Raw genomic sequence first — 23,900 nt, 5'->3', positions numbered from 1 at the left:
TTTAAATCTGTAGGTGGCGATAGTGAGTCCCCGAATGGCCATCATAGACATGATAGCCATAGAGGAAGAGGTTGTACCAGGCGCAATGTGATGACGTAAAACTGCAAAATGGAGCGAAAACACATGTCAGCCTTCGCTTTATATCAAACTTTGCCATCAGACCTCCCTTCTCCTCTTCAGAAGCCCTCAGAGAAGGTAGACGTTGTACAGGAATATGCTCCGTACTGACGCGGTATCAGGCTGTGTCCTACACCTGTCTGCAGCTGTGAACAGTACCGACACTAGCATTGTCCTCTTTATCCGCACACTCCTTTTCATTTTCTAAACTTCGCATCATCATCGTGTCGAAATGAACTTGTATATATTTATTTGAAGGTGGCAGCTAAGAAGAAAAAGAAAAAGGACGATGGAGCTGCAGCTGCTAAAGTCAACGCATTGAAATCGCAAATGAAAGCTGAAAAGAAGAGGACGCGAAAGAAGCTTCTAAAGGCTCCAAGCAGAGAGGAAAGCCTTAAGGCGAACAAAAATGTGAGTGCTATTGGTGAGCTTAATGGTTTTATTAAGTTTTTTTTTTCTGAACCTAAAAACCATGCTCTACGAGGTCAAGCCTAGTGGAATAATCCTGTTTTCTGAGCAGGAGAAGGTGGGGTGTGTGAATGAGCTTCTGGATGCTGTGCTGACCGACCTGTCCAAACTCAACAACAGCAGGGAGAGAGCAAGCAAACTGTTCCAGTGGCTCATCAACCCCATTCCTGCCAAGTCCTTTTTCAGGTACTAACAAGTGTGTTCAGGATAAAAAATCAAATGAAACAAATCTAAACGTAACAAACATCACGTGGGTCATTCCTGGAGGACATTTTTACCTCCCATCCATTAGATTTCAAACAATCCATGTACAAAATAGTAAAACATGCAGTTGTTGTGTAAATGTACTTGTCCTGCAACCAAGTCTACAAAAAACTGGGAGAAAAGAATGTTTGAAAATACTTTTAAAATAGCAAATAAGTCTGGAGTTATCCCTAAAATGCCATTTTTCTCTTGTCCCAACCCCCTGATGACCAAATTGAATCTCAAATAAAACTATTAAAATTAAATTTAAATCTCATTTTTATTGGTGTCATTTTTTCATTGATGTCTCTTATAATTGTAGGAACATTTTTTTAAATCAACATAATATTTTAAATAGTAATTATTATGTATTGAACATGTCCCACAACAACCCTGTTAGCATAACCTTTTTAGCTGGTAGAAGAAAACAGTGAATCACATGATACGCTGGAATTAACATCATCAAACAGTTTTCCAAAAGAATGGGTAGAGCAAAGCTATGTCCTCTCTTCTGTTTTTCATATTTTCATAACTTTGTCAGTCTTGATTGAATGTCTCACTCTACCTCATGCAACCCTTTTATGCATATTATCAGGATAAGATAAATTCTTTTTACTTTTTTTCTTGACTTTTTTCCATCAGTCAGTTTGTCCTCTTGGTCAGCAGTAACAGCTAGATAAATATCTAGCTTCTACTCCTGAGAAAAAGCTAACTTTAGCATGGATTAGCAACCCTGTTACTGTGATTAGAGTAGGGTTAGCAAACAACAAATAAAACACAGAATAAAAATGGCACCATTGATGTGTAAGCTGAGCCAATAAAGTTTTTGATAGTTTATTACCTATTACTGATGAATATTTAGCAGAAAATTGTAAAAGAGAAGGTTTATTTTTTAAAAATTTTGAAGCCCAAATGTCCTCCAATTCTTGAGTGGCCCATGTATACTGGAATTACCAGATATGTATTCTCCAATACAAACCAAAAAAATAATGTCCTGACATAGATTCATAGGTTAAAAAAGTACCCCAACACCCTGTGCAGGGTATCAGAAACCTCAAATGTCAAGTGTCTGTGGTTAAAAACAAAAAGCAAAAAAAAAACCCAAACACACAGCCAGCCTGGAAGACATATCCTCTAACTCTGCAGCACATGTCATGTTTTGTTAGAACATTCAATTAGTTACTGCTAAAGTTTTAGTTTTTCCTTTTTCTCAGGGACACGTGGGAAAAGAAGCCCGTCTTTGTTCAACGCAAGAATCCAGATTACTACAAGGGCCTGTTCTCCACTGCAGAGTTTGATTGTGTCCTGAGAGAGGTAACTATGTGAAGCGTCACAGTGTGAATTTGAAAGTTAGATTTTTAAAAATGAGAACACATAAAAAAGTGTAGGATTCAAGGATGACACTTAGTGGTGGTTAAAAAGTGAAGCAGTTACTTTCCATCATTTAAGAAATGTCTTTTTGCACTGAATGAGTCAGACAAAGCTAGATTTTGTTGAATGATTAATAGTGAGAAAGAGCCTCTTCTAAACCCTTAATTGAATAGACTAAGAACTATTCAGAAGAGTTCTTTGTGTTTTGGTTGTATTTTTTTAATTTATAAAGAAAATGAATTAATGCCTGAATAAAAACTTAAATGACAAAGATCTTGATTCATAACTACATGTTTGTGTTGTCTCGTTTCAGGAGGATGTTCAGTATGGAGTGAACCTGGATGTCACGAGCTACACTAATGGCAAGAGAGAAACACACAATCCTCCAGGGAGAGCTTTACCATTCACTGTGTGGGACTTCTATGAGGTAAGGTTATTTCTAATGCCAGATTACAATACTAGTTTCTAATAATTTGGTCCATTGTAGCATATAAGCACTCACTTTCTCTGTGGGGTCATTTAAGTTTATTGCCATTGCCATATTTTCTAGATGTACACTACTGTTTAAAAGTTTGGGGTCACTTAGAAATGTCCTAATTTTTGAAATATTTTTTTTTCAATGAAGATAACATTTGATGGATCAGAAATACAGTCTGGACATGGTTAATGTGGTAAATGACTATTCTAGCTGAAAATGCCTGATTTTTTTTTTAATGGAATACCTACATAGCGATACAGAGGCCCATTTCCAGCAACCATCACTCCTGTGTTCTAACAGTTCATTGTGTTAGCTGATGGTGTTGAAAGGCTAATTGATGATTAGAAAACCCTTGTGCAATTATGGTAGCACATGAATAAAAGTATGAGTCTTCATGGAAAACATGAAATTGCCCCAAATTTTTTAACGGTAGTGTACATTTATGTACACTGCCTGTCCAAAAAAAAAGTTGCCACCTGGATTTAACTAAGCAAACAGGCAAGAGCCTTCCATTGGATAATTACTGCGGTGATAAATATGTTTCAGCAGACAACAACCTTTTTAACCCTAGCTGATGCAGTGAGTAGCTTCTTATTTCTTAAACAACCATGTTGGAAGACAGATCCTGTGGTCATGGAAAGGATGTTAATCTGTTTCAGAAGGGTTAAATTATTGGCCTGCTTCAAGCAAAGAAAACAACTAAGGAGATTTCTGAAACTACTAAAATAGGGTTAAGAACCATCCAACGCATTATTAAAAACTGAAGGATAGTGGTGAACCATCATCTTCAAGGAACAAATGTGGTCGGAACAAACTCTTAGATGATCATAGGAAATCAACAGTAGAACTCAAGGCTATGTTTAATAGTGAAAATAAGAGCATTTCCACATGCACAGTGCAAAGGAAACTCAAAGGATTGGGACCAAACACCTTCGTAGCTCTAAGAAAACTACTGACCATTGAGGCTAATCAGAAAAAAAGGCTTCAATTTGCTAGGTAGCATAAAGATTGGACTCCGGAGCAATGGAAGAAGGTCATGTGGTCTGATGAGTCCAGATTTACCCTGTTCCAGAGTGATGGGCATATCACAGCAAGAAGAGAGACGGATGAAGTGATGCTCTCATCATGGCTAGTGCCTACCAGCCTGTGGGGGTTAGGGTTATGAGCTGGGGTTGGTCAGGCTCAGCAACATTATGTTTCCAAAGAATGAGGTCAGCTGACTACCTGAATATACTGCATGACCAGGTCTGTCCATCAATGGAGTTTTTCTTCCCTGATGACATGGGCATGTTTCAAGATGACGAGACCAGAATTCATGGGGCTCACATTGACAATGAGTGGTTCAGAGAGCATGAGACATCATTTTCACACATGGATTGGTCTCCATAGAGTCCAGACCTCAGCCCCATTGAGAATCTTTGGGATGTGCTGGAGAAGACTTTGTGCAGCGGTCTGACTCTCCCATTATCAATACAAGATCTTGGCAGAAAATGAATGCAACTCTGGACAGACATAAATGCTGTGACATTGCAGAAGCTTATCGAAATGATGCCATGGCGAATGTGTGTTGTTCTCAGAGCTAAAGGCAGTCCAATGAAATATTAGAGTGTGCGACTTTTTTTTTAGACAGGTAGTGTACTAAGCAATGCATAATATTATTTTAAAAATGAACTTCAGTGCTGCAAGCAAGCAGCATTTTCCTGTTTGGTGCATTAACCGTATCAGGACACCATCTGCACAGCGGCCTCATTGCAGATTAGTACTTGTCATCCTATCTCTGTTTCCTAGAGTGGCTGCTCCCTTCGTATGCTGAATCCTCAGGCTTTCTCCTCCACAGTGTGGAACGTGTTGTCCATCCTCCAAGAGCAGTTTGGCAGCATGGCAGGAGCCAATGTGTAAGTATTTGTACCAAAAATCTGTCTTAAAAAACTTCTTTCTTTCAGTGTTAATGCGTGCTTTGTTTAACCAGATACCTGACACCACCTGGAACACAAGGATTTGCTCCACATTATGATGACATTGAGGCATTTGTGGTTCAGCTGGAGGGGAAGAAACACTGGCGAGTGTACAACCCAAGGTGAAACACTAGGAAACTTTTCAAAAGATGTTGGAGTTCACACTTGTGCTGTATTTAACAATACATAAAAAAAATGTTTTATTCATTTATTTAACACCTCATTTTCATGTCAGTGAATCTAATACTATTGTAGTATTTGTTAAACCAAGATTTAAAAAAAAAATTGAAGCAATGTAAGTTTTAACTTGGTAAACTTGCATAACAGGATAGATGTCATGTCTGTGTGTCTGTGTGTGTGTGTGTGTGTGTGTGTGTGTGTGTGTGTGTGTGTGTGTGTGTGTGTGTGTGTGTGTGTGTGTGTGTGTGTGTGTGTGTGTGTGCGTGTGTGTGCGCCCGGTGGTTTTCTGGATATTAGGACAGATGACGAGGTTTTGCCTGTGCTTTCAAGTCGTGAGTAAAAATTCTATTATTGCAGTATTTATTGTTTTATTTTTTGTAATGAAAGAAATTGGTCTCACTTTGCCTAAAGTAATTCATAAATAATTCCAATTATTCATTTAAATTATTTAGAATATTGGCAGAGATTTTTCAGAGATGAAAGCTTTTTGTTTGCCGTACAGCAAACTTTATTGAGGCAGACATTGGGAAGCCAATCCTGGATGTTGTGCTAGAAGCTGGGGATCTCCTCTATTTTCCCCGGGGATTCATCCATCAGGGGAGCTGCCTACCAGATGCACACTCTCTGCACATCACCATCTCCTCTTTCCAGAAGAACAGCTGGGGCGATCTGCTGCAGAGAGTAAAAAAAAACTTTCATCCTTGTTGTGTCATATGCCTGCAGAAAAAGACAAAGGCTGCAACCTCACACCTACACTACCAGTCAAAAGTTTGGACACACCTTCTCATTTAATGTTTTTATTTATTTTCATGACTATTTACATTGTAGATTCTCACTGAAGGCATCAGAACTATGAATGAACACATGAAATTATGTAGTAAACAAAAAAGTGAAATAAGTCAAAATATGTTTAATATTTTAGATTCTTCAAAATAGCCAACCCTTGCTTTGATTACTGCTTTGCACACTCTTGGCATTCTCTGGATGAGCTTCATAAGGTAATCACCTGAAATGGTTTTCCAGCAGTCTTGAAGGAGTTCCCAGAGATGCTGAGCACTTGTTGGCCCTCTTGCCTTCACTCTGTGGTCCATCTCATCCAAAACCATCTCCACTGGGTTCAGGTCAGGTGACTGTGGAGGCCAGGTCATCTGATGCAGCACTCCATCACTCTCCTTCTTGGTCAAATAGCCCTTACACAGCCTGAAGGTGTGTTTGACATCATTGTCCTGTTGAAAAATAAATGATGGTCCAACTGAACACAAACTGGATCGGATGGCATGGCGCTGCAGGATGCTGTGGTAGCCATTCAGTTTTGAATAAATCCCCAACAGTGTCATCAGCCAAACACCATCACACCTCCTCCTCCATGCTTCATGGTGGGAACCATGCACATAGAGACCATCTGTTTACCTTTTCTGTGTTGCACAAAGGCACAGCGGGTGGAACCAAAGATCTCAAATTTGGACTCATCAGACCAAAGTACAGATTTCCACTGGTCTAATGTCCATTCCTTGTGTTTCTTGAACCAAGCAAATCTCTTCTGCTTGTTGTTTTTCCTTAGTAGTGGTTTCTTAGCAGCTATTTTTGACCACAAAGGCTTGATTGGCACAGTCTCCTCTGAACAGTTGATGGAGAGGTGTGTCTGCTACTAGAACTCTGTGGCATTTATCTGGGCTCTAATCTGAGGTGCTGCTAACTTGCCATTTCTGAGGCTGGTGACTTGGATGAACTTATCCTCAGCAGCAGAGGTGACTGTTGGTCTTCCTTTCCTGGGGCGGTCTTCATGTGAGCCAGTTTCATTGTTGTACTTGATGGTTTTTGCAACTGCATTTGGGGGGATACATTCAAAGTTTTTGCAATTTTCCAGACTGACTGGCCTTCAGTTGTTAAGGTAATGATGGACTGTCGTTTCTCTTTATGTAGCTGATTGGTTCTTGCCACAGGATGGATTCTAACAGTTGTCAGACAGGGCTGTCAACTGTGTACCAACCTGACTTCGGCACAACACAAATGATGGTCCCAACCCCATTAAGAAGGCAAGAAATTGCACAGATTAACCTTGACAAGGCACACCTGTGAAGTGAAAATCATTTTAGGTGACTACCTCATGAATGTCATCAAGAGAATGTCAACAGTGTTCAAAGCAGTAATCAGAGCAAAGGGTGGCTATTTTGAGGAATCTAAAATATAAAACATATTTTGAGTTATTTTACAATTGTTTGCTAGCTACTTAATTCCATATATCTTGCATCATAGTTTTAATGTCTTCAGTATGTATCTACGATGTAGAAAGTAGTAAAAATATAGAAAAAACATTGAATGAGAAGGTGTGTCCAAACTTTTGACTGGTAGTGTGTATTGTGTCTTAACCTTTCTTAGCCTGATTATCTTTTTTTCCCATCTTTTCATTACCTGTTTAACAGTTAATAGTTTATATTAATCTAATGAAAGGTCACGTTTTTACTGCTGTTTTTTCAGTTGGTTCCAGCAGCGTTAGAAATCGCAATGGAGGAGGATGTGGAGTTCAGACAGGGTTTACCTCTGGACTACCTGACATACATGGGAGTACAGAACTCTGACAAGGTGATTATTAAAGTGGTCTTGCTTTACTGTTCATTTGCGGCCACGAATTACCCAACTAATAAGTGATGTTGTTCTTGCACAGGAGGACCCACGCAGGGAAAAATTCTTTTCACAAATTGCGAGTCTGATGAAGAAACTAACGAATTACGCCCCAGTAGATGCTGCTGTCGATCAGAAAGCCAGAGACTTCCTGCATGACTGCCTGCCTCCTGTGCTTTCTCCAGGTATGTGATGGGAAGGAGAACATTGTAATACTGCATTAAAGGACAGCTTGGCGTACAGACCATTTTTATTTCAACCCTTAGATGCATAAGTAGGTCAAATATGACCCTGTAAGGTCATTTTCTTGCAGTATCTTAGTAATGAAAAGTTTTTACCATTTCATATTCCAGCTATTCCTCAGAAAACATGTTTTTTTGCTATCATGCATTTACATTTTTAAGTTCCCTTTTATACTTTCAAAGAAATTGTAATGTTTCTATTACTACCCCAAGCTGTTTGTCCCTGATATCATAGAAGAGGTGATACAGTGTATAAACTTGGAGGGATGGAAAGTAGCAACAGGAAAAGAATGGAAAAATGTCAGCAAAATGGATAGACATTCTTCTATTGCTGTTCAGTGTAATATTCTTCCTTTTCAATTATCAAAATGTTCAAAATCCACCATAAAGTGAAAAATAAACATATTTCAAATGTAAAATCATTCTTGTGTGGACAAAGATATAATACAAACAATAAAAGAAATTATTATTTTTATCCAAAATGACAAAAAAGGCTTATGAAAGAGTGTAGGGTCCAATCATTCGTGCATCTAAGGGTTAAGAAAATCATACTATCATTCACAGATGAACTGGCCAGCAGTGTGCAAGGAGCACCGGCTAGATGGGAGAATGGACAAGTTAAGGATGTGGATATTCACATTACAACCCAGACTCAAGTCAGAGTTCTTCGTGCCGGGTGTGCCAGGTAATACAACTAGCAGAAGCAATAGTTTCCTTTACTCTATGTTGTGAGTCACACACTGAAGCGGAAATGTAATCAGTTGATTTGGCTTTTATGCTCTCTCCTTGCCAGGCTATGCAGTGATGGAAATGCTGTTCATCTTTACTACACCACAGACAACTCAAGAGTTTACCACAAAGAGGAGCTCAAGAGTTTTGAAATAAAAGCAGAGGTGGAGATCTGCTGATCTGTGTTTCTAATGTCATGTGTGGCAAATAGTTTCCTAAAGATTGTGTTAATCTTCTGCTTTTTCTTGCAGCATACAGATGCCATGGAGTTTCTGATACATTCATATCCCAACTTTGTGACAGTAGGAAGCTTCCCATGTGATTCTGTGCAGGAAAGGGTAGGTTTTTACATTCACCCTATCAGTTCTCTGTAGGGTTGTGGTTTCTGGGAGATGGAGAGGGCTCTTGCATGTGACAGTTTACATCAGGGCTGTGCAATACACTGTTTCAGCATCAGCATCACCATGTGCATTTGGGCAATACTCATCGCAGGAGATGTGAAGTCAAACACTTCATGGCTAAGTTTTGCAGCTTGATACAAAAAAGTTTATATTTTACATGATTCATTTACAAAATAAGCCTGTGATAGAACCTTATTTACGCTAATTAAAGGGTTCTTGGATACAAAGGTTGTTTTTTTTTTCGTTCTTTCAAAGACAGAGTTTGTTGATGTGCACAGCCAATTGAGAAACTGCCAACATTTACATCTACTGTACGAAAATATTTCAGCTACACACAGGATATGTTGACCAATACAGGTTCTCTGTCAGCATTGTCTTTGAATATTTTCCATTACACGAGGCAGCTTATTAGTTTGACTATTTAAAACAGCAGCACAAAGCTCTATATGACAAGTGCAAAGCCAAATCCAAATGCCATGTAAAGCTAAAAAATATTTTGGATGCCTTTGCCAGTTTTATATGAGAAAGTTACCAAAGAGCTTCTTTTCTATACAGGTACACTCCACCTCAAGCATTCTTGAAAGCAATTTTGTTGTTATTTGAGTCACCTGGTCAGACTTCCTTTCTTCATCATATCACAATGTACACTGCAGAAAAAAATAAATATCAAAATGTCATTTTTTCCCATGCAGCCCTAATGTGCATGAAGCATATTAGAAATGGACACAACAAATGTCCTCTTCTCTAAAGCAGTAGTACTTACACTACCATTCAAGAGTTTGGGGTCATTTAGAAATGTCATTTTTGAAAGAAAAGTATTTTTTTTTCATTGAAGATAACATTAAATGAATCACAAATACAGTCTAGACATTGTTAATGTGGTAAATGACTATTCTAGCTGATTTTTAATGGAATACTTACATAGGGCCTACAGAGGCCCATTTCCAGCAATCATCACTCCTGTGTTCTATTGGTGTTGTTGGTGTTAGCTAATGGTGTTGAAAGGATAGCTGATGGTTAAAAAACCAGGAATAAAAGTGAGTTTTCATGGAAAACATAAAATTTCCTGGGTGACCCAAACTTTTGAATGGTATTGTATGTCTACATGATGTTTTTACACAATAAAATAATTTAAATTACCGATATTTGAGACATGAAGTGAAATTGTTAAAATGATGGTTTTCATTTTTTTCTCCAGATTGCTTTGGCTGAACTGCTTTTTGAGAAGGGGATTATCCACAGTGCAGAACCTCTGTAGTGGCCATAGATTCCTCAGTCATGCTGATTGCGTGAATGGATTCAACTTAACTTTGTACCAATAACACCTTTGATGTGAAAAAAGTTTTGTCTCAAGGAGTCTTTATTAATGGTATAGGAAGTGGATAAGTTGTGTATTGATTTGTTGTCTGTTCAGCTTAATTTGAACCATTTTTTTAAAAATTCAATGTGTTGTGTAAAAAAATATTTTAAAAAAATCACTGACGAGTACCACATTTTTTGATGAGAACATGTTTATTACTGGTTGATACAACTCAAACGTAGAGGTGCGGGAGTCCTCTTAACTATTGCAATTGAATGGGCCACCCATCAATCATTCACACCACAGGTACAAGGGCTTTTCAAGCAGAGGGGAGTCTACTTCCAGGTCACCTCCTCGCCAGGCTTCAGCTCCCTACAGGGAATAAAAAAAAAAAAAATCAGAAGTTTCATAAGATTGTGCACTGACCTCAGTTGGGATACAGCTGCCTTTATTCTAGTCAATTCAATCTTCCAAATTTTACTTGAAATACTAAATAGGTTCTGACCGGACTGCTTTCTATCATAATCAAATACACAATATTTCCCCAATAAGTGTCCCTCCACTGAAAAGCATGTTTTGGTCAGTGTTATGACTCTTGGATGTTTGACGTTCACTGGACAGAATGAAGTTTGATGCTAAAAGACTGTTGGGGGGGTATCTGCTGAAAGTGAAAAGTTCCTCTGAGCTTACCTAAAATCTAAGTTTAAGACATATATTTGGTTTGGAAGTCCACTCTGGTCAAATAGGCAACTTACACAAGTGTGATGTAGAAACTTGTAGTCAGCGTTGCACTTCTATTGACAATATACGTCCTCTGATATAGGAGGATTGTCCAGTGGTTGAGCTTTCAAGATGAAAAATATTAGCATATTTATAAACTCTGGATTTTTTTCAATGAGAGTAGGAGGAGTAGGTGTCATTTTAGGAATTTCTAACCAGGCAACCAAGCCTTTTTTATTCAAAAGTGTATATTATTCAAAGCTGAGTATTTGTGTGTATAATCAAACATATCTGGAGGAGATCTTTAAATTGTTTTTACATCAGAACTGCACCAAGTTTTGTTCTGGCTCAGACAAACTGGACAAATCAGGTAAAACAAAGCAAAAATGGAGGCTAAATTCAAGTTACAGTTACTACTCTGTAAATTAATATCTCAGGTGTGTCAAATATTTATCACTGGGTTTTCCAAAGTAGAGTGACAGCATATTTACACACATGGACAAAATTGTTGGTACCCCTCAGTGAAAGAAAAACCCAGAAGGGTCACAGAAATAATTTGAATCTGGCAAAAGTAATAATAAAAATTCTTTGAAAATTAACCAGTGAAAATCAGACATTGCTTTTGAACCGTGGTTTAACAGAATTATTTTTTAAAAACTAAACTAATGAAACAGGCCTGGACAAAATTGATGGTACCCTTAACATTTTGTTGCACAACCTTTTGAGGCAATCACTGCAATCAAACAATTTCTTTAACTGTCAATGAGACTTCTGCACCTCTCAGCAGGTATTCTGGTCCACTCCTCATGAGCAGACTGCTCCAGTTGTCTCAGGTTTGAAGGGTTCCTTCTCCAGACGGCATGTTTCAGCTCCTTCCACAGATGTTCAATAGGATTTAGATCAGGGCTCATAGAAAGCCACTTCACAATAGTCCGATGTTTGTTCCTTGTCCGCCTTTTGTCCAGGCCTGTTTCATGAGTTTATTTTTTAAAACAATTCTGTTGAACCACGGTTCAAAAGCAATGTCTGATTTTCATTGCTTAAGTTTCATTGATTTTTTATTTATTATTACTTTTGTCAGATTCAAGTTATTTCTGTGACCATTGTGGGTTTTTGTTTCATTAACCGAGGGGTACCAACAGTTTGTCCACGTGTGTACAGTTTACTGTTCCATCTGCAACTCAATGTGTTGCCTTTGTCAGTAAGATATTTGCTGACTTGGAAAAAAAACATGCACACTAATGCATCTAAACTTATACATGGTAAAAAAAAAAATCATCATGTGACTTAAATGGCATATAATCTTTACGTCACTGGTAGAACAAGTGCCCTCCAGGTACTTATTTTGTTTAACATGAAGATCAATTTTTTTTTTCTTACCTTCTGAACAAAACACTCTTATTCCTGAAAGCTGTCAGCTTCTGGTCCTGTTGTTTGTCAAGGTACCATCCAATCACAAAGCCCATAGGAACGAATATGTGTGCCCAATACTCGCGGGCAACTGCAGCAAAATTCACCATGGTTCCTGCTAAAAGAATCAAAAGACAATATAACTTGCACTACCGTTCAAAAGTTTGGGGTCACTTAGAAATGTCTTGAAAATTAATCAGAAATATAGTCTAGACATTGTTAATGTGGTAAATGACTACTCTAGCTGGAAACGGCAGATTTTTAAAGGAATATCTACATAGGGGTACAGAGGAACATTTCCAGCAACCATCACTCCTATGTTCTAATGGTACATTGTGTTAGCTAAAGATGTTGAAAGGCTAATTCATGATTAGAAACCCTTGTGCAGTTATGTTCGTACATGAATAAAAGTGTGAGTTTTCATGGAAAATACGAAATTGCCTGGGTGACCCCAAACTTTTGAACCTTAGTGTACATTAAGCAGCAATGACTATATAGTATAGATCTGAAAAACCTAAGCTTACATTAGCAGTTAGAGCTGTGCTAAATACTTACAGAATAAATTTACTACAGTTAGTCGAAAACCTGTAGTTCAGATCATGTTACTTCTGTCGCTATTCTGCAGAGCAGACCTGGTAATGACAGCCCATCAACGCGTCATTTAAAAAAAAAAAAAGCACAGTAATGTATACTGGATACAATAAGGTACCCACATGACGTGCCACCATATTTTACACGATATCTACAACGTTTGCTGAAATAGCAGAGCTCTGTCATGTACGCTCCTAACTGTCACTGAATAAGAAATAAACCATTTAAAATGATTTCGTCTGGAGACTCTGAAGTCATCGAAAAGTTCTCATCTTTCGTGACAGTGTTTAGCTGGACATGCAAAAACGAAATGACACGATGACGAATTATTTCGGAGCACTCCGACATATTTATAAAATCTCTACAAAGCTAGTTTTTTTTAATCCCAGAACGGACTGCTCGTATTGGTTGCGAATGTATATGAATGCACAATTAAAACTATTTGACACAACGTGAGGAATTCTTTGGACATTTTATTGTTGCTAAGACTTAACATGCAAAACTACACTTTTTATGACACAGCGGTCACTTTAGAAAATATACACAGTGCCTACCCGTTACAACGCACAATTATATTATACAATTACATTATTTCTGCCTTCAAAGAGGAGCTAAATGCTGAAGCAATAGTTGCTCTACAAACTTCTAAAAACAATTTAAATGCACCAGCTAGCAATGCCTGGCTAGCTAACCTGTTAAGCTAGCTGATATTAGCAGTGGGTTTTAGGTTAAATGAAGAATACTTCTCTGTTCAAGTATTAAATGTGTGTCTAATACAGTAAACAGGTTAGAGTGCACTAACAGTAAAGAGAAGAGGCATTGGGGATTTAAAATATTACCTTCTGTTTTACCGACCTGCGGCCTTCAGCTCCTCATTCACCAAGGGAAGGACATTGGACAATACCAACAGTACAACTAAGACGTGATCATTTACTGAATCAAAACACAATTATTACTTACATAACCCTTGCCACGTGTTACTAAATACATTACAAAATAAAAATATTCAAATTCAAATCAAACGTATTCAAATACATTTTGAAGAATATAGCATTTTGTGTTTTGACATAAATTATTTTGTATTGACACCGCTATACGTGGTACGCTCCTATGCCCTTTCACACAAGATGCAGCGCCAAACATGTCTGCCTCAACATGTCTGCGTTAGTGTGTATTCAGAAACGCTAGCTAATATGTCTTAATGTTGGAATCGTAGCAAATCATCTTGTTTTTTTCTGTATCTAGAAGTTGGAGAGCGTTTAGGTTGTATGCTACACGGTATGTTGCACCTTTCTTTGTCGATTTCCCTACATCCACAAGCTAACATGTAGACAGCATGCTAAATAGGCTTTGCCGGGTAATTTGCTGGGCGAGCTAGCATCTTTAATTTTAATTATTTTACATTCTGTTCGTGTAACTAACTACACAGTGAACTAGACAGTGAAAACGTATGCGACGTCATGCTGTTAACTATTTCGTAAAATGCTATTTTAAAAGTCAGCTATGTTTTGTTTGTGTTTTGTCGCTCAGATTCTTTGAAATGAACGAGTTTTGTTTGCAGTTGCAATCGAAGACGTACAGTTAAGAGCCTCACAACTTAGGATTGTTTTGAATAACATATCAATCTAACTGTACTTTCAGCGAGACAACTGAGCAAAAATGACGTCCATTATCAAGCTCACAGCCGTGTCTGGAGTTCAGGAGGAGTCCGCTCTCTGTTACTTGCTGCAGGTGGATGAATTTCGCTTTCTGCTGGACTGTGGGTGGGATGAGAACTTTTCCATGGACATCATCGACGCTATGAAACGGTAAGTAGGAGTGCTTCTAGACATATTTCATAGGCTTGGCCAAGATTGGGATCCTGTATGTTATGACCCACAAAACAAAAAAACAGAAGTAATTTTGAGGAATTTTGTGACGCTGTTACAGTTTAGAAGCTAGTTGAAAGCTGTGTCAATGCGTGAATTCAGAAATCACATTTTGATAAACGTTGGTTTTTTGTTTTACGGTTAATTTTACTAATTGTTATATGTGCACTGACTAATGCCTATATAGATGATCACCCTTCAAAATGAGATGTTGCAAAGTATTTCAGGGGGAACGCCTTCAGCAAAACACACCTAGTTTATTTTTGATTTCAATATTGAAAATGCTGTCAATGTGTGATATAATCTAACTAGAGCCACTTATGGTACAATAAAATGTGTTTTCATTGTTATTTGTCTACCCATGCCATGTTTTATAGTTAACCTATCAGTCAGAGGGGTAAAGTTCTGTAATACGTCCATGCATGCAATAGTGTCACCGCTGCAAATTTCCTGCTGTGAATCAAAAAAAAAAAAAAAAAAAAAACTTGATATGACAGAAAAATATTTGGATTTAGTACACAGATCAAACTTTGACAGTAAAATATTTTCCAACTGTGAGTGACTCAGACTTTATTGTCCCTGTGGGAAAATTCTTTTCCACAGCACCATTCTGCTTGATTTGCTTTGACAGGACAGTACAAAAGTAAAACAAAAACACATTCTACAAAAGCACTGTTCAATATAAGTGTAGTTCTCACTCTGGCCAGATCACCTTGGCCTTTTGTTAAGGGTTGGTATAACACATGGGGTCATCTCAGTGTTCTGTATCTGTGTCCCGAGGGGAGGTAGTTGAGGTATATCCTGTTGTATTATGTTTGCAATTCATGTAATGGCCCTGTTGCTTAATTCTGTGAAGTTTGGTGTGGGAAGACCAATTATTTTGGAGGCTGTGGTGGTTATGTGTATGAGTTTGGTTTTGTTTGTAACAGAGAATATGTTATAGAAGCAGGTGGAGCAGTACAGGAGGATGGACTGGTCGATGCTTTGATACAGCAACAGAAGGAAATGGGGGCAACATGAAGTCCTCTTAGTTTACGGATGGCTGAGAGGCTTCTTACTAAGTGGCACTCAGGATTCAGCTCTGTGACAAATGATTTATCTTCAGCTGATGAATTGTGACTGTATGTGTGACAGCGCACCTGTCAGACGTGAAAAACGGAACACAGCGTCATTTGCTGTTAGATCCTGATCGATGCTATGTCCATGTTGTAAGTGATAGTGAAGTATTGTATGAAAAAGAAATTAAAGCTTGCTTCCAAGATGCTCATAGGAATTCTGTTGCTGCCTGCCGATGCAGGTATTTATCCTCAGAGGAAAGAGTCCTACAAACAAGTGGAAGTGACATACTAAATTTAATCTCCTGTTAATGTTTGGAGGTCTGTTTGTGCACCTCCATCAAATAATGGTATGTTAAGTTCTCTAAGATGGTTGCGGACTGACTGGCTGCAGCTATACACAACCATTAACGCTATGTTGGCTGTGTTCATTTGCACACTAGTCTCATTTAGCCAGCCCATTCTGTACTATATAATGATATGGCTGCATGACACTATCATACTGCAATTGGGGTAAATAAAACACACTGGATTGTTTTTATTTCTGTAAACCAATCACAGTTACAGTGAGATTTCAGGAGTGGCCAGTCCACCTTTGGAGGCGCGTCTGATGTCTCGATCTACAGTGATATTCATCATCTGATTACATTAGTCTTCCGTCTCTTCTTTGATTTTGAAATGTATGTGCTTGTTTATTTTCCCCTCCAGATATGTTCACCAGGTTGATGCTGTGCTTCTCTCCCACCCTGATCCCATACACCTGGGGGCCCTGCCCTATGCTGTGGGCAAACTAGGTCTTAACTGCACTATCTATGCTACAATTCCTGTCTACAAAATGGGTCAGATGTTCATGTATGATCTGTATCAGGTAAGTAGGGATGTGAGAAATGTATGTGAAGGTGTTTACTAACATCGCTTTGTTTCTTGTTTAAATGTCCTTTCCTTCTGTCACCTTAGTCTCGAAACAACAGTGAAGATTTTACACTCTTCACCCTTGATGATGTGGACTGTGCTTTTGATAAAATCCAGCAGCTGAAATACTCTCAGATTGTCAATCTGAAAGGTGAGTGACAGCAGACCATCATAAGTTAGGAGTCGTCCCATTTTATGGATGACTTATCACAATGTCTTTTTCAAATCTTTTTCACCTGACAGGTAAAGGGCATGGTCTCTCCATCACTCCTCTTCCAGCCGGACACATGATTGGAGGCACAATTTGGAAAATTGTGAAGGACGGGGAGGAAGAGATAGTATACGCTGTGGACTTCAATCATAAGAGAGAAATGTGAGAGAGACAATTCATACATAGGAAATGGAATAGTATTTGTAGTTTGGTGGTTCTCAGTCTGTGTACCTTTTACTCTGTCTATTCTAGTCACCTCAACGGCTGCACGTTGGAGAGTATTAGTCGTCCGTCCTTACTTATTACAGACTCCTTCAATGCTGCATATGTACAACCACGTCGCAAACAAAGAGATGAGCAGCTGTTAAGTGAGTATTATTCACAGGACTCTATAATGCTAATAGCTTATTAGCTAATATCTTATTGCACTGTCAAATATAAAACGTAAAACATTGTACAAGGTAGTCTAAAATACATAGCATGTGGCCGTGATATTCTTGTGTCTGATCTTGCATATTCCCTCTACCCTCCCCTTGTTTGTTCTCTCTAACTGCCATGTTCAAATTTTCTTGGAAAGGATGAATAATGCAGTGTATTATTACTACTATTATTATTAGTTTTTAAATGGGACAGTTTGCATTCATGAACATTTAAAGGTAAATGAGAGATTTCCATCTCGAGTCCCGTTTGCAGGTTAAACATTTTTTTTAAATTACCAATAACATTATACTATAACTGAACAAAGACATACAAACAAGCAACAACACATAGTGCACACAAACAGACAAAAGCTGTGGGATTCCTGGTTCGCGTCCCGGCTTTCCCGGGATCTTTCTGCATGGAGTTTGCATGTTCTCCCTGTGCATACATGGGTTTTCTCCAGGTACTCCGGCTTCCTCCCACAGTCCAAAAACATGCTGAGGTTAATTGATTATTCTAAATTGTCCGTTGGTGTGAATGTGAGTGTGATTGTCTGTATATGTAGCCCTGCGACAGACTGGCGACCTGTCCAGGTGTCCCCTGCCTTCACCAGAGTTAGCTGGGATAGGCTCCAGCCCCTCCGCGACCCTGATGAGGATTAAGCGGTGTATAGATAATGGATGGATGGATGGATGGATGGATGGATGTATGTATTGCACAAAGCCCACTTCTACACATTTAAAACAAATTACACAGAGTCCTCAAGAACAAGCCCCATCGACGGACAAACAAATTTACACAGTGGTAAGATCACAGATCTGATTTTCCAATTGCCATGCTTTGAGATGTTTAGTAAATGAGGTGAGATGCACTAGTTCACAAATTGCACTTGGTATAGAATTCCAGGTTTGAGATGCACGAAAGGAGAAAATAGACTGCCCAAAAGCACTTTTCCTCAAAGGTACAACCTGCTCAGTTTGATCTGCTGGATTTTTTTTTTTTAAAACAAATTCTTTGTATTTCTCTATTTACCTCTGAAAGCCAATGTAATGGAGACCCTGCGCGGTGACGGTAATGTCCTCATTGCTGTGGATACAGCTGGACGTGTGCTGGAACTAGCTCAGCTGTTGGACCAGATTTGGAGGACAAAGGATGCGGGGCTGGGAGCTTACCCTCTAGCTCTGCTCAACAATGTCAGCTACAATGTGGTGGAGTTCTCCAAGTCCCAGGTATCAATCGGTGATTAGAACTATTGATGGAATGTACTGTTCAGATTATTCAAATCAAACATTTTTCAATAACCTCATTTCATCTTAGTATTGGCACAGATACACAGTGGCAAATAATATGTAATTTTTGAATTTTCATTGTCATAATTACCTCGCCAAGGAACGACGGAATTATGTGACAATCGGCGTACGTTTGTCCGTCTGTTTGTTTGTCTGTTGGCAACATTACTCAAAAACGGACCAACGGATTTGGATGAAATTTTCAGGCAAGGTCAGAAATGGCACAGACCAAGTGATTAGATTTTGGCAGTGATGCGGTTTATAGTCTGCATCCACGGATTTGTTAAAGATTTCTGTATCATTGCGATCCCACTACAAATCCAACGCTGCAGACTTATTCATCAGAAATGACACAAGGAACAATTGATTAATTTGTGGAGGTGTTTTCGAGTCCCACCAATTCCCACCGCCCGCTACATATTTAGGTCACACGATTTGGTATCCATAAATAACGTACAAATGCATGACATGCGCCTGTGGTCAGCACAAAGTCATTTTGTTTGTGGGTAAATCTATATTAATTTGCCATGTTCTGTGGTGCTGTGATTTCTGCCACAATTTTTTTCAAGACTTCAGCCGTCTGAAATCATACAACTGAACAGCCTTGGTGAAGTACTGCGCTCTCTGAGTGCTTATCTTGTGTACAATCTGCTGATTCTCTGTAGGTGGAGTGGATGAGTGACAAGCTCATGAGGTGTTTTGAGGACAAGAGAAACAACCCCTTTCAGTTCCGACACTTGACCCTGTGCCACAGTCTGACAGACCTGGCCCGGGTGCCCAGCCCAAAGGTGGTACTTTGCAGCCAGCCAGACCTCGAGTCTGGTTTTTCCAGAGAGCTTTTTATCCAGTGGTGCCAAAACGCTAAAAACTCCATTATTCTGACCTACCGCACTACACCTGGAACCTTGGCCCGCTACCTCATTGACAACCCTGGAGAGAAGATGCTGGATCTGGAGGTGAGACTAGCAGTCACAATGCTGATTCACTGGGATTATGAGGGTTATGATTTATCTTCAATATAGCATTTTCCCACATGAAGCTCCTTTTGTTCACATTCAGACCCATCTGGGGATGGAATACAATGTGTCACTCTGTCATCTGCGCCATATCAATGTTTTAATATTTTTCATTGTGACAGGTGAGGAAAAGAGTGAAGCTTGAAGGCAAGGAGCTGGACGAATACCTTGAAAAGGAGAAAATAAAGAAAGAAGCAGCTAAAAAACTTGAACAGGCAAAAGAGTAAGTTCCTGTTGCTGTTCCTTTAGACACAGGATGAGTTGGTGCTTAAATTCTATTCTTGCTGATGCCTGCTGGTGTTACAATGCATTTGATCAGTCAGTTCACAGCTAAAACAGCAAATTGGATAAACATCTAACAGAAATGCAAATTGTGGTCTAGATTGCAAATCCAAAACAGGCTGTTTAAATGAAAATCTAAAAATAGGAGATGAGTCTTGACACGCTGAAGACAACATTTACACTCTGCTGCTGATCAAAAAATGCATTGGCTTCTCTTGGGTAAATCAAAATGGTGTGAACAGAATTAATGGGTTTTTTTCATGAATTTGCAGGGTCGATGTGGACTCCAGTGATGAGAGTGATATGGACGATGACCTTGATCAGCCAGCTGCAGTGAAGACCAAACATCACGACTTAATGATGAAGGGCGAAGGAAGCCGTAAAGGCAGTTTCTTCAAACAGGCTAAAAAGTCTTATCCAATGTTCCCCACACATGAGGAGAGAATCAAATGGGACGAGTATGGAGAAATCATCAGGTACCACAGTTTTGATGCATGTGAACATCACATTACAAAATGCAGGATTATGAGCCATTATCAATAAATGAATGTTGCACTTTCCAAGGTTAGAGGAATTTCTGGTTCCTGAACTCCAAGCCACAGAGGAGGAGAAGAGCAAATTGGAATCTGGGTTGACTAATGGAGATGAACCAATGGACCAGGATCTCTCTGTTGTTCCCACCAAATGCATTTCAAGTATAGAGAATCTTGAAATCAGGTCAGTGACCACCATGATAATGGAGCTTGTGACTAGAACTCAGCAGGTTAACTTCCCATATTACTGTATGATTACGAAATCCTGTCTTAACTCATGTTTAACGATTTTCAACCAACCTGCAATATTCAAAATTTTGACCCTGTTTTTGTGTGTTAACAGAGCAAGGGTAACGTATATAGACTATGAAGGTCGCTCTGATGGCGACTCCATAAAGAAGATTATTAATCAGATGAAACCCAGACAGCTGGTGATTGTTCATGGGCCACCAGAAGCCAGTTTGGACCTGGCCGAGTCCTGCAAGGCTTTCAGCAAAGACATCAAAGTGTACACACCCAAACTGCAGGAAACTATTGATGCCACCAGTGAAACACACATCTATCAGGTAGGCTGCAGTAAATACCTGTATAGTGTAATTTTTAATAGAGACAGTTAAGTTTTCTTTTTTTTTGATTAGGTATTCAAAATTGTAAATGTTTCAATCATAAATTTAAAATTCTGTAGTGAGCATTAAAACCTGATGAATGTCTTTGTCAGGTGATTTTTGAAATTTAAAGCCCCTCTACAGTCGAGCCAACATAGGGTGTCTGTAAATGTAAACTTCGAAAACTGGCTGGTGTCTTCATCCTATCTTTTTTTTTTTTTTCTCTTGGTGAAGGTGCGGCTGAAAGATTCCTTGGTGAGCTCTCTGCAGTTCTGCAAGGCCAAAGACACAGAGCTAGCATGGATCGATGGTGTGCTGGACATGCGTGTAGTGAAGGTGGATACCGGTGTGATGCTGGAGGAGGGTGTGAAAGACGAAGCAGAAGACAGTGAGCTAGCCATGGACATCACGGCCGATCTTGGCATAGACCAGAATGCCACAGCTGTGGCAGCACAGCGTGCCATGAAGAACCTGTTTGGAGAGGATGAGAAGGAGCTGTCTGAAGAGAGCGATGTGATTCCCACACTGGAGCCACTGCCTCCACATGAAGTGAGACGGGAAACAGAAGTTTCAGTATCTAGAAAGTTGTTGCCATGATACAGTATAATATTTGAATATTAGTTTTGGGTTTGGGGAAATATTTAAAAATCAATACACTACGGTTCAAAAGTTTGGGGTCACCCAGAAAATTTCACGTTTTCCATGAAGACTCACGTTTTTGTTCATGTGCTAACAGAATTCCACAAGGGTTTTATAATCATCAACTAGCCTTTCAACACCATTAGCTAACACAATGTAGAATTAGAACACAGGAGTGATGGTTGTTGGAAATAGGCCTCTGTACTCCTATGTAGATATTCCATTAAAAATCTACTTTTTAACTAAAATGGTAATTTACCACATTATCAATGTCTAGACTGTATTTCTGATTCATTTAATGTTATCGTCATTAAAAAAAAAAACTTTTCTTTCAAAAATAAGGACATTTCTAAGTGACCCCAAGCTTTTGAACAGTATTCTAGGTTGTAAGCTCAATATTGTCTCCACTGTGTTTGGAATAATTCTTTGTGTTGAAAGTGTTTCAGGTGTCTTTTGTCGTCATACTAATAAAACTGTGTGAGGCGCAGATGGGTTTAGTTCCCAGCTCCAGCCAGTAGACCAACACTATTACTATCATATTGCAGGGTGGTTTGACCAATGAGAGAGACAGATAAATGTTCACTCCTAAACAGATAGCCCAGGAATCTTGGCAATCTGAGAAGGAGTTGTAATATGATTCTGATAGTATGTGTCCAGAAGCATGTATTAGCAGTTGAGACAGCCCTTTGAGAAATGGTCTGACCAGCACCATATTCATTCTCCCCCTAGATTCCTGGGCATCAGTCGGTGTTCATCAACGAGCCTCGTCTGTCTGACTTCAAGCAGGTGCTGCTGAGAGAGGGCATCCAGGCTGAGTTTGTGGGAGGAGTGCTGGTATGCAACAACATGGTTGCCGTCCGCAGGGTGAGTGTCCTTGCCCCTGGCTAACTGATGGTACTATGTATTAGTTCCTTGCAATGCTACTCACCAGCAGCCCTCAATAGAGAAAGTGACCAGTACTAAAGACATACAGCTTGATTTTTTTTTTTTTCAAAACCTAGCAATGTGTGTTATTATGAGCACCTAATTATTGTTTGAACACTTGAAAACTAAATCTACTCATTTGCCTACACACAATGAAATAAAATACCAATACTGAATACGAAGTAGAACATTAAACATAAAAAGAAACAAATGCAGCCTGCCTGAGTAGGGTATAAAAACTCCAGTAAGAAATGAAAACATCTCACAGGCAATGCTCAACAACAAAAGGCAAAATAGGAGTGAGTCAGGATAGTAACAACAAACTGCTTAATTGACAAGAACTTAAAATAGATTCAACCCAGAAAGTGAAATCAAAGAGAGCTGGGACTGTTAAAGGAGCATGTGTTATTTAAGTGGGAAATCTAGATGTGGATTCATTAGACACTTTCATCCCAAGTCTGTAGAAAGGAAGGAATGGGGAACACGTATATGTTAGAGGTCAGCAGTGTGCTGTACTTATAGCTTGTGTATCTGTGTTTAAAGCTGCCACCTTGTTGTGTGAGGACCTGTATGACCTGTGCATCTTTTTTGTGCTCTGTCCAGACGGAGGCTGGACGCATTGGCCTGGAAGGCTGCCTATGTGACGACTACTATAAGATCCGGGAGCTGCTGTATCAGCAGTATGCTGTAGTATAGCAGCAGCAGTAGGACACGCCGCAGCAGAGCATACCCCATACCAGAGACAATCCTTTACAAGGACTGTACCCAGAGGAGGCGAGTGCTTCTCTGCCACATGAGCCGCTCCAGCTGTTTCAATGCAAATCTTGTTGTATATTTTCCTTTTTATATATTGTTTTTCCAGAAAACATTTTTTTTTATTTGTTAATTTACCTCCACTTCTCTTCCCACTGTACAGTCACATAATTAGGGATGCTCTTTGCCTTCTATTCTGGCAATAAAACTTTTTTCAATTATGCATTGCCATCAACATTTGTTACACATATCTACAGCATAGACTGAGTTAACCTTCACTAAAATGTGACTAGCATCATATGTACTGCTCTAGTCCGATGTGTCATAGTGCTGTCACGCCCTCAAATAATTGCTTGTAGACTGTAGTCTTGTACAGTTCTTTGTATCAAGACAACACTTAAGGGGCAGTCTAGGGAATTTAATATTTCACTTCTATAAACAGTATTTGTGGTATGCTGATTTTTAGGTTTTTTTGCATTGGATGTTCCAGAAAAGTAAATTCACCTTGATGCAAACTCTTTTTGAGAAGGTCTCGTTTTTGGAGGCCAAACGTGAGGGAAAATGGC

At 39.1% G+C, this 23,900-nt stretch overlaps 3 protein-coding genes across 4 annotated transcripts; 2 read left to right on the top strand and 1 right to left on the bottom strand.

The window, feature by feature from the left end:
- Window positions 1–63: 63 nt before the first annotated feature.
- riox1 (ribosomal oxygenase 1) lies at window positions 64–10,299 on the top strand. Its single transcript, XM_023275151.3, has 15 exons — window positions 64–195; window positions 376–528; window positions 638–771; window positions 2,043–2,142; window positions 2,513–2,626; window positions 4,466–4,572; window positions 4,647–4,754; window positions 5,110–5,144; window positions 5,315–5,493; window positions 7,291–7,395; window positions 7,478–7,619; window positions 8,241–8,361; window positions 8,470–8,569; window positions 8,657–8,743; window positions 10,005–10,299. The coding sequence occupies exons 1-15, from the start codon at window positions 109–111 to the stop codon at window positions 10,062–10,064; spliced, it is 1,632 nt and encodes a 543-aa protein (XP_023130919.2). The 5' UTR covers window positions 64–108; the 3' UTR covers window positions 10,065–10,299.
- LOC118470651 (NADH dehydrogenase [ubiquinone] 1 beta subcomplex subunit 1-like) lies at window positions 10,300–13,821 on the bottom strand. Of its 2 annotated transcripts, none has more exons than XM_035950453.2 (3): window positions 13,683–13,821; window positions 12,207–12,354; window positions 10,300–10,478 (listed from the first exon to the last, which is right to left on the bottom strand). In XM_035950453.2, exons 2-3 carry the CDS (start codon window positions 12,344–12,346, stop codon window positions 10,442–10,444), a joined length of 177 nt encoding a protein of 58 aa, XP_035806346.1. In that variant the 5' UTR covers window positions 12,347–12,354; window positions 13,683–13,821; the 3' UTR covers window positions 10,300–10,441. The 2 variants fall into 2 exon arrangements, with proteins under 2 accessions (XP_035806346.1, XP_035806345.1); XM_035950452.2 differs by having other exon boundaries at window positions 13,667–13,814.
- A 136-nt stretch (window positions 13,822–13,957) lies between these two features.
- cpsf2 (cleavage and polyadenylation specific factor 2) lies at window positions 13,958–23,557 on the top strand. Its single transcript, XM_023275134.3, has 15 exons — window positions 13,958–14,105; window positions 14,469–14,635; window positions 16,459–16,618; window positions 16,708–16,813; window positions 16,906–17,035; window positions 17,126–17,241; window positions 18,335–18,522; window positions 19,248–19,538; window positions 19,721–19,821; window positions 20,153–20,356; window positions 20,445–20,597; window positions 20,757–20,979; window positions 21,253–21,567; window positions 22,387–22,521; window positions 23,185–23,557. The coding sequence occupies exons 2-15, from the start codon at window positions 14,487–14,489 to the stop codon at window positions 23,275–23,277; spliced, it is 2,364 nt and encodes a 787-aa protein (XP_023130902.1). The 5' UTR covers window positions 13,958–14,105; window positions 14,469–14,486; the 3' UTR covers window positions 23,278–23,557.
- The last annotated feature ends 343 nt before the right edge of the window (window positions 23,558–23,900 follow it).

This window comes from Amphiprion ocellaris, chromosome 12, assembly GCF_022539595.1.
Source record: "Amphiprion ocellaris isolate individual 3 ecotype Okinawa chromosome 12, ASM2253959v1, whole genome shotgun sequence".
Lineage (NCBI taxonomy): Eukaryota > Metazoa > Chordata > Actinopteri > Pomacentridae > Amphiprion > Amphiprion ocellaris.
This window is presented reverse-complemented; position numbering and strand designations above follow the sequence as displayed.

Excerpts from the sequence above, each read along its gene's own strand:
- LOC118470651 (XM_035950453.2), bottom strand. The coding sequence starts at position 12,346 with ATGGTGAATTTTGCTGCAGTTGCCCGCGAGTATTGGGCACACATATTC. Across the intron at positions 10,479-12,206 it reads AAGAGTGTTTTGTTCAGAAG|GGAGCTGAAGCCTGGCGAGG; the intron begins GTAAGAAAAAAA and ends TATTCCCTGTAG.
- cpsf2 (XM_023275134.3), top strand. The coding sequence starts at position 14,487 with ATGACGTCCATTATCAAGCTCACAGCCGTGTCTGGAGTTCAGGAGGAG. Across the intron at positions 16,814-16,905 it reads TCAGATTGTCAATCTGAAAG|GTAAAGGGCATGGTCTCTCC; the intron begins GTGAGTGACAGC and ends TTCACCTGACAG. Across the intron at positions 19,539-19,720 it reads AGAAGATGCTGGATCTGGAG|GTGAGGAAAAGAGTGAAGCT; the intron begins GTGAGACTAGCA and ends TCATTGTGACAG.
- riox1 (XM_023275151.3), top strand. The coding sequence starts at position 109 with ATGGAGCGAAAACACATGTCAGCCTTCGCTTTATATCAAACTTTGCCA. Across the intron at positions 5,145-5,314 it reads TTTGCCTGTGCTTTCAAGTC|CAAACTTTATTGAGGCAGAC; the intron begins GTGAGTAAAAAT and ends TTTGCCGTACAG. Across the intron at positions 7,620-8,240 it reads GCCTCCTGTGCTTTCTCCAG|ATGAACTGGCCAGCAGTGTG; the intron begins GTATGTGATGGG and ends TATCATTCACAG.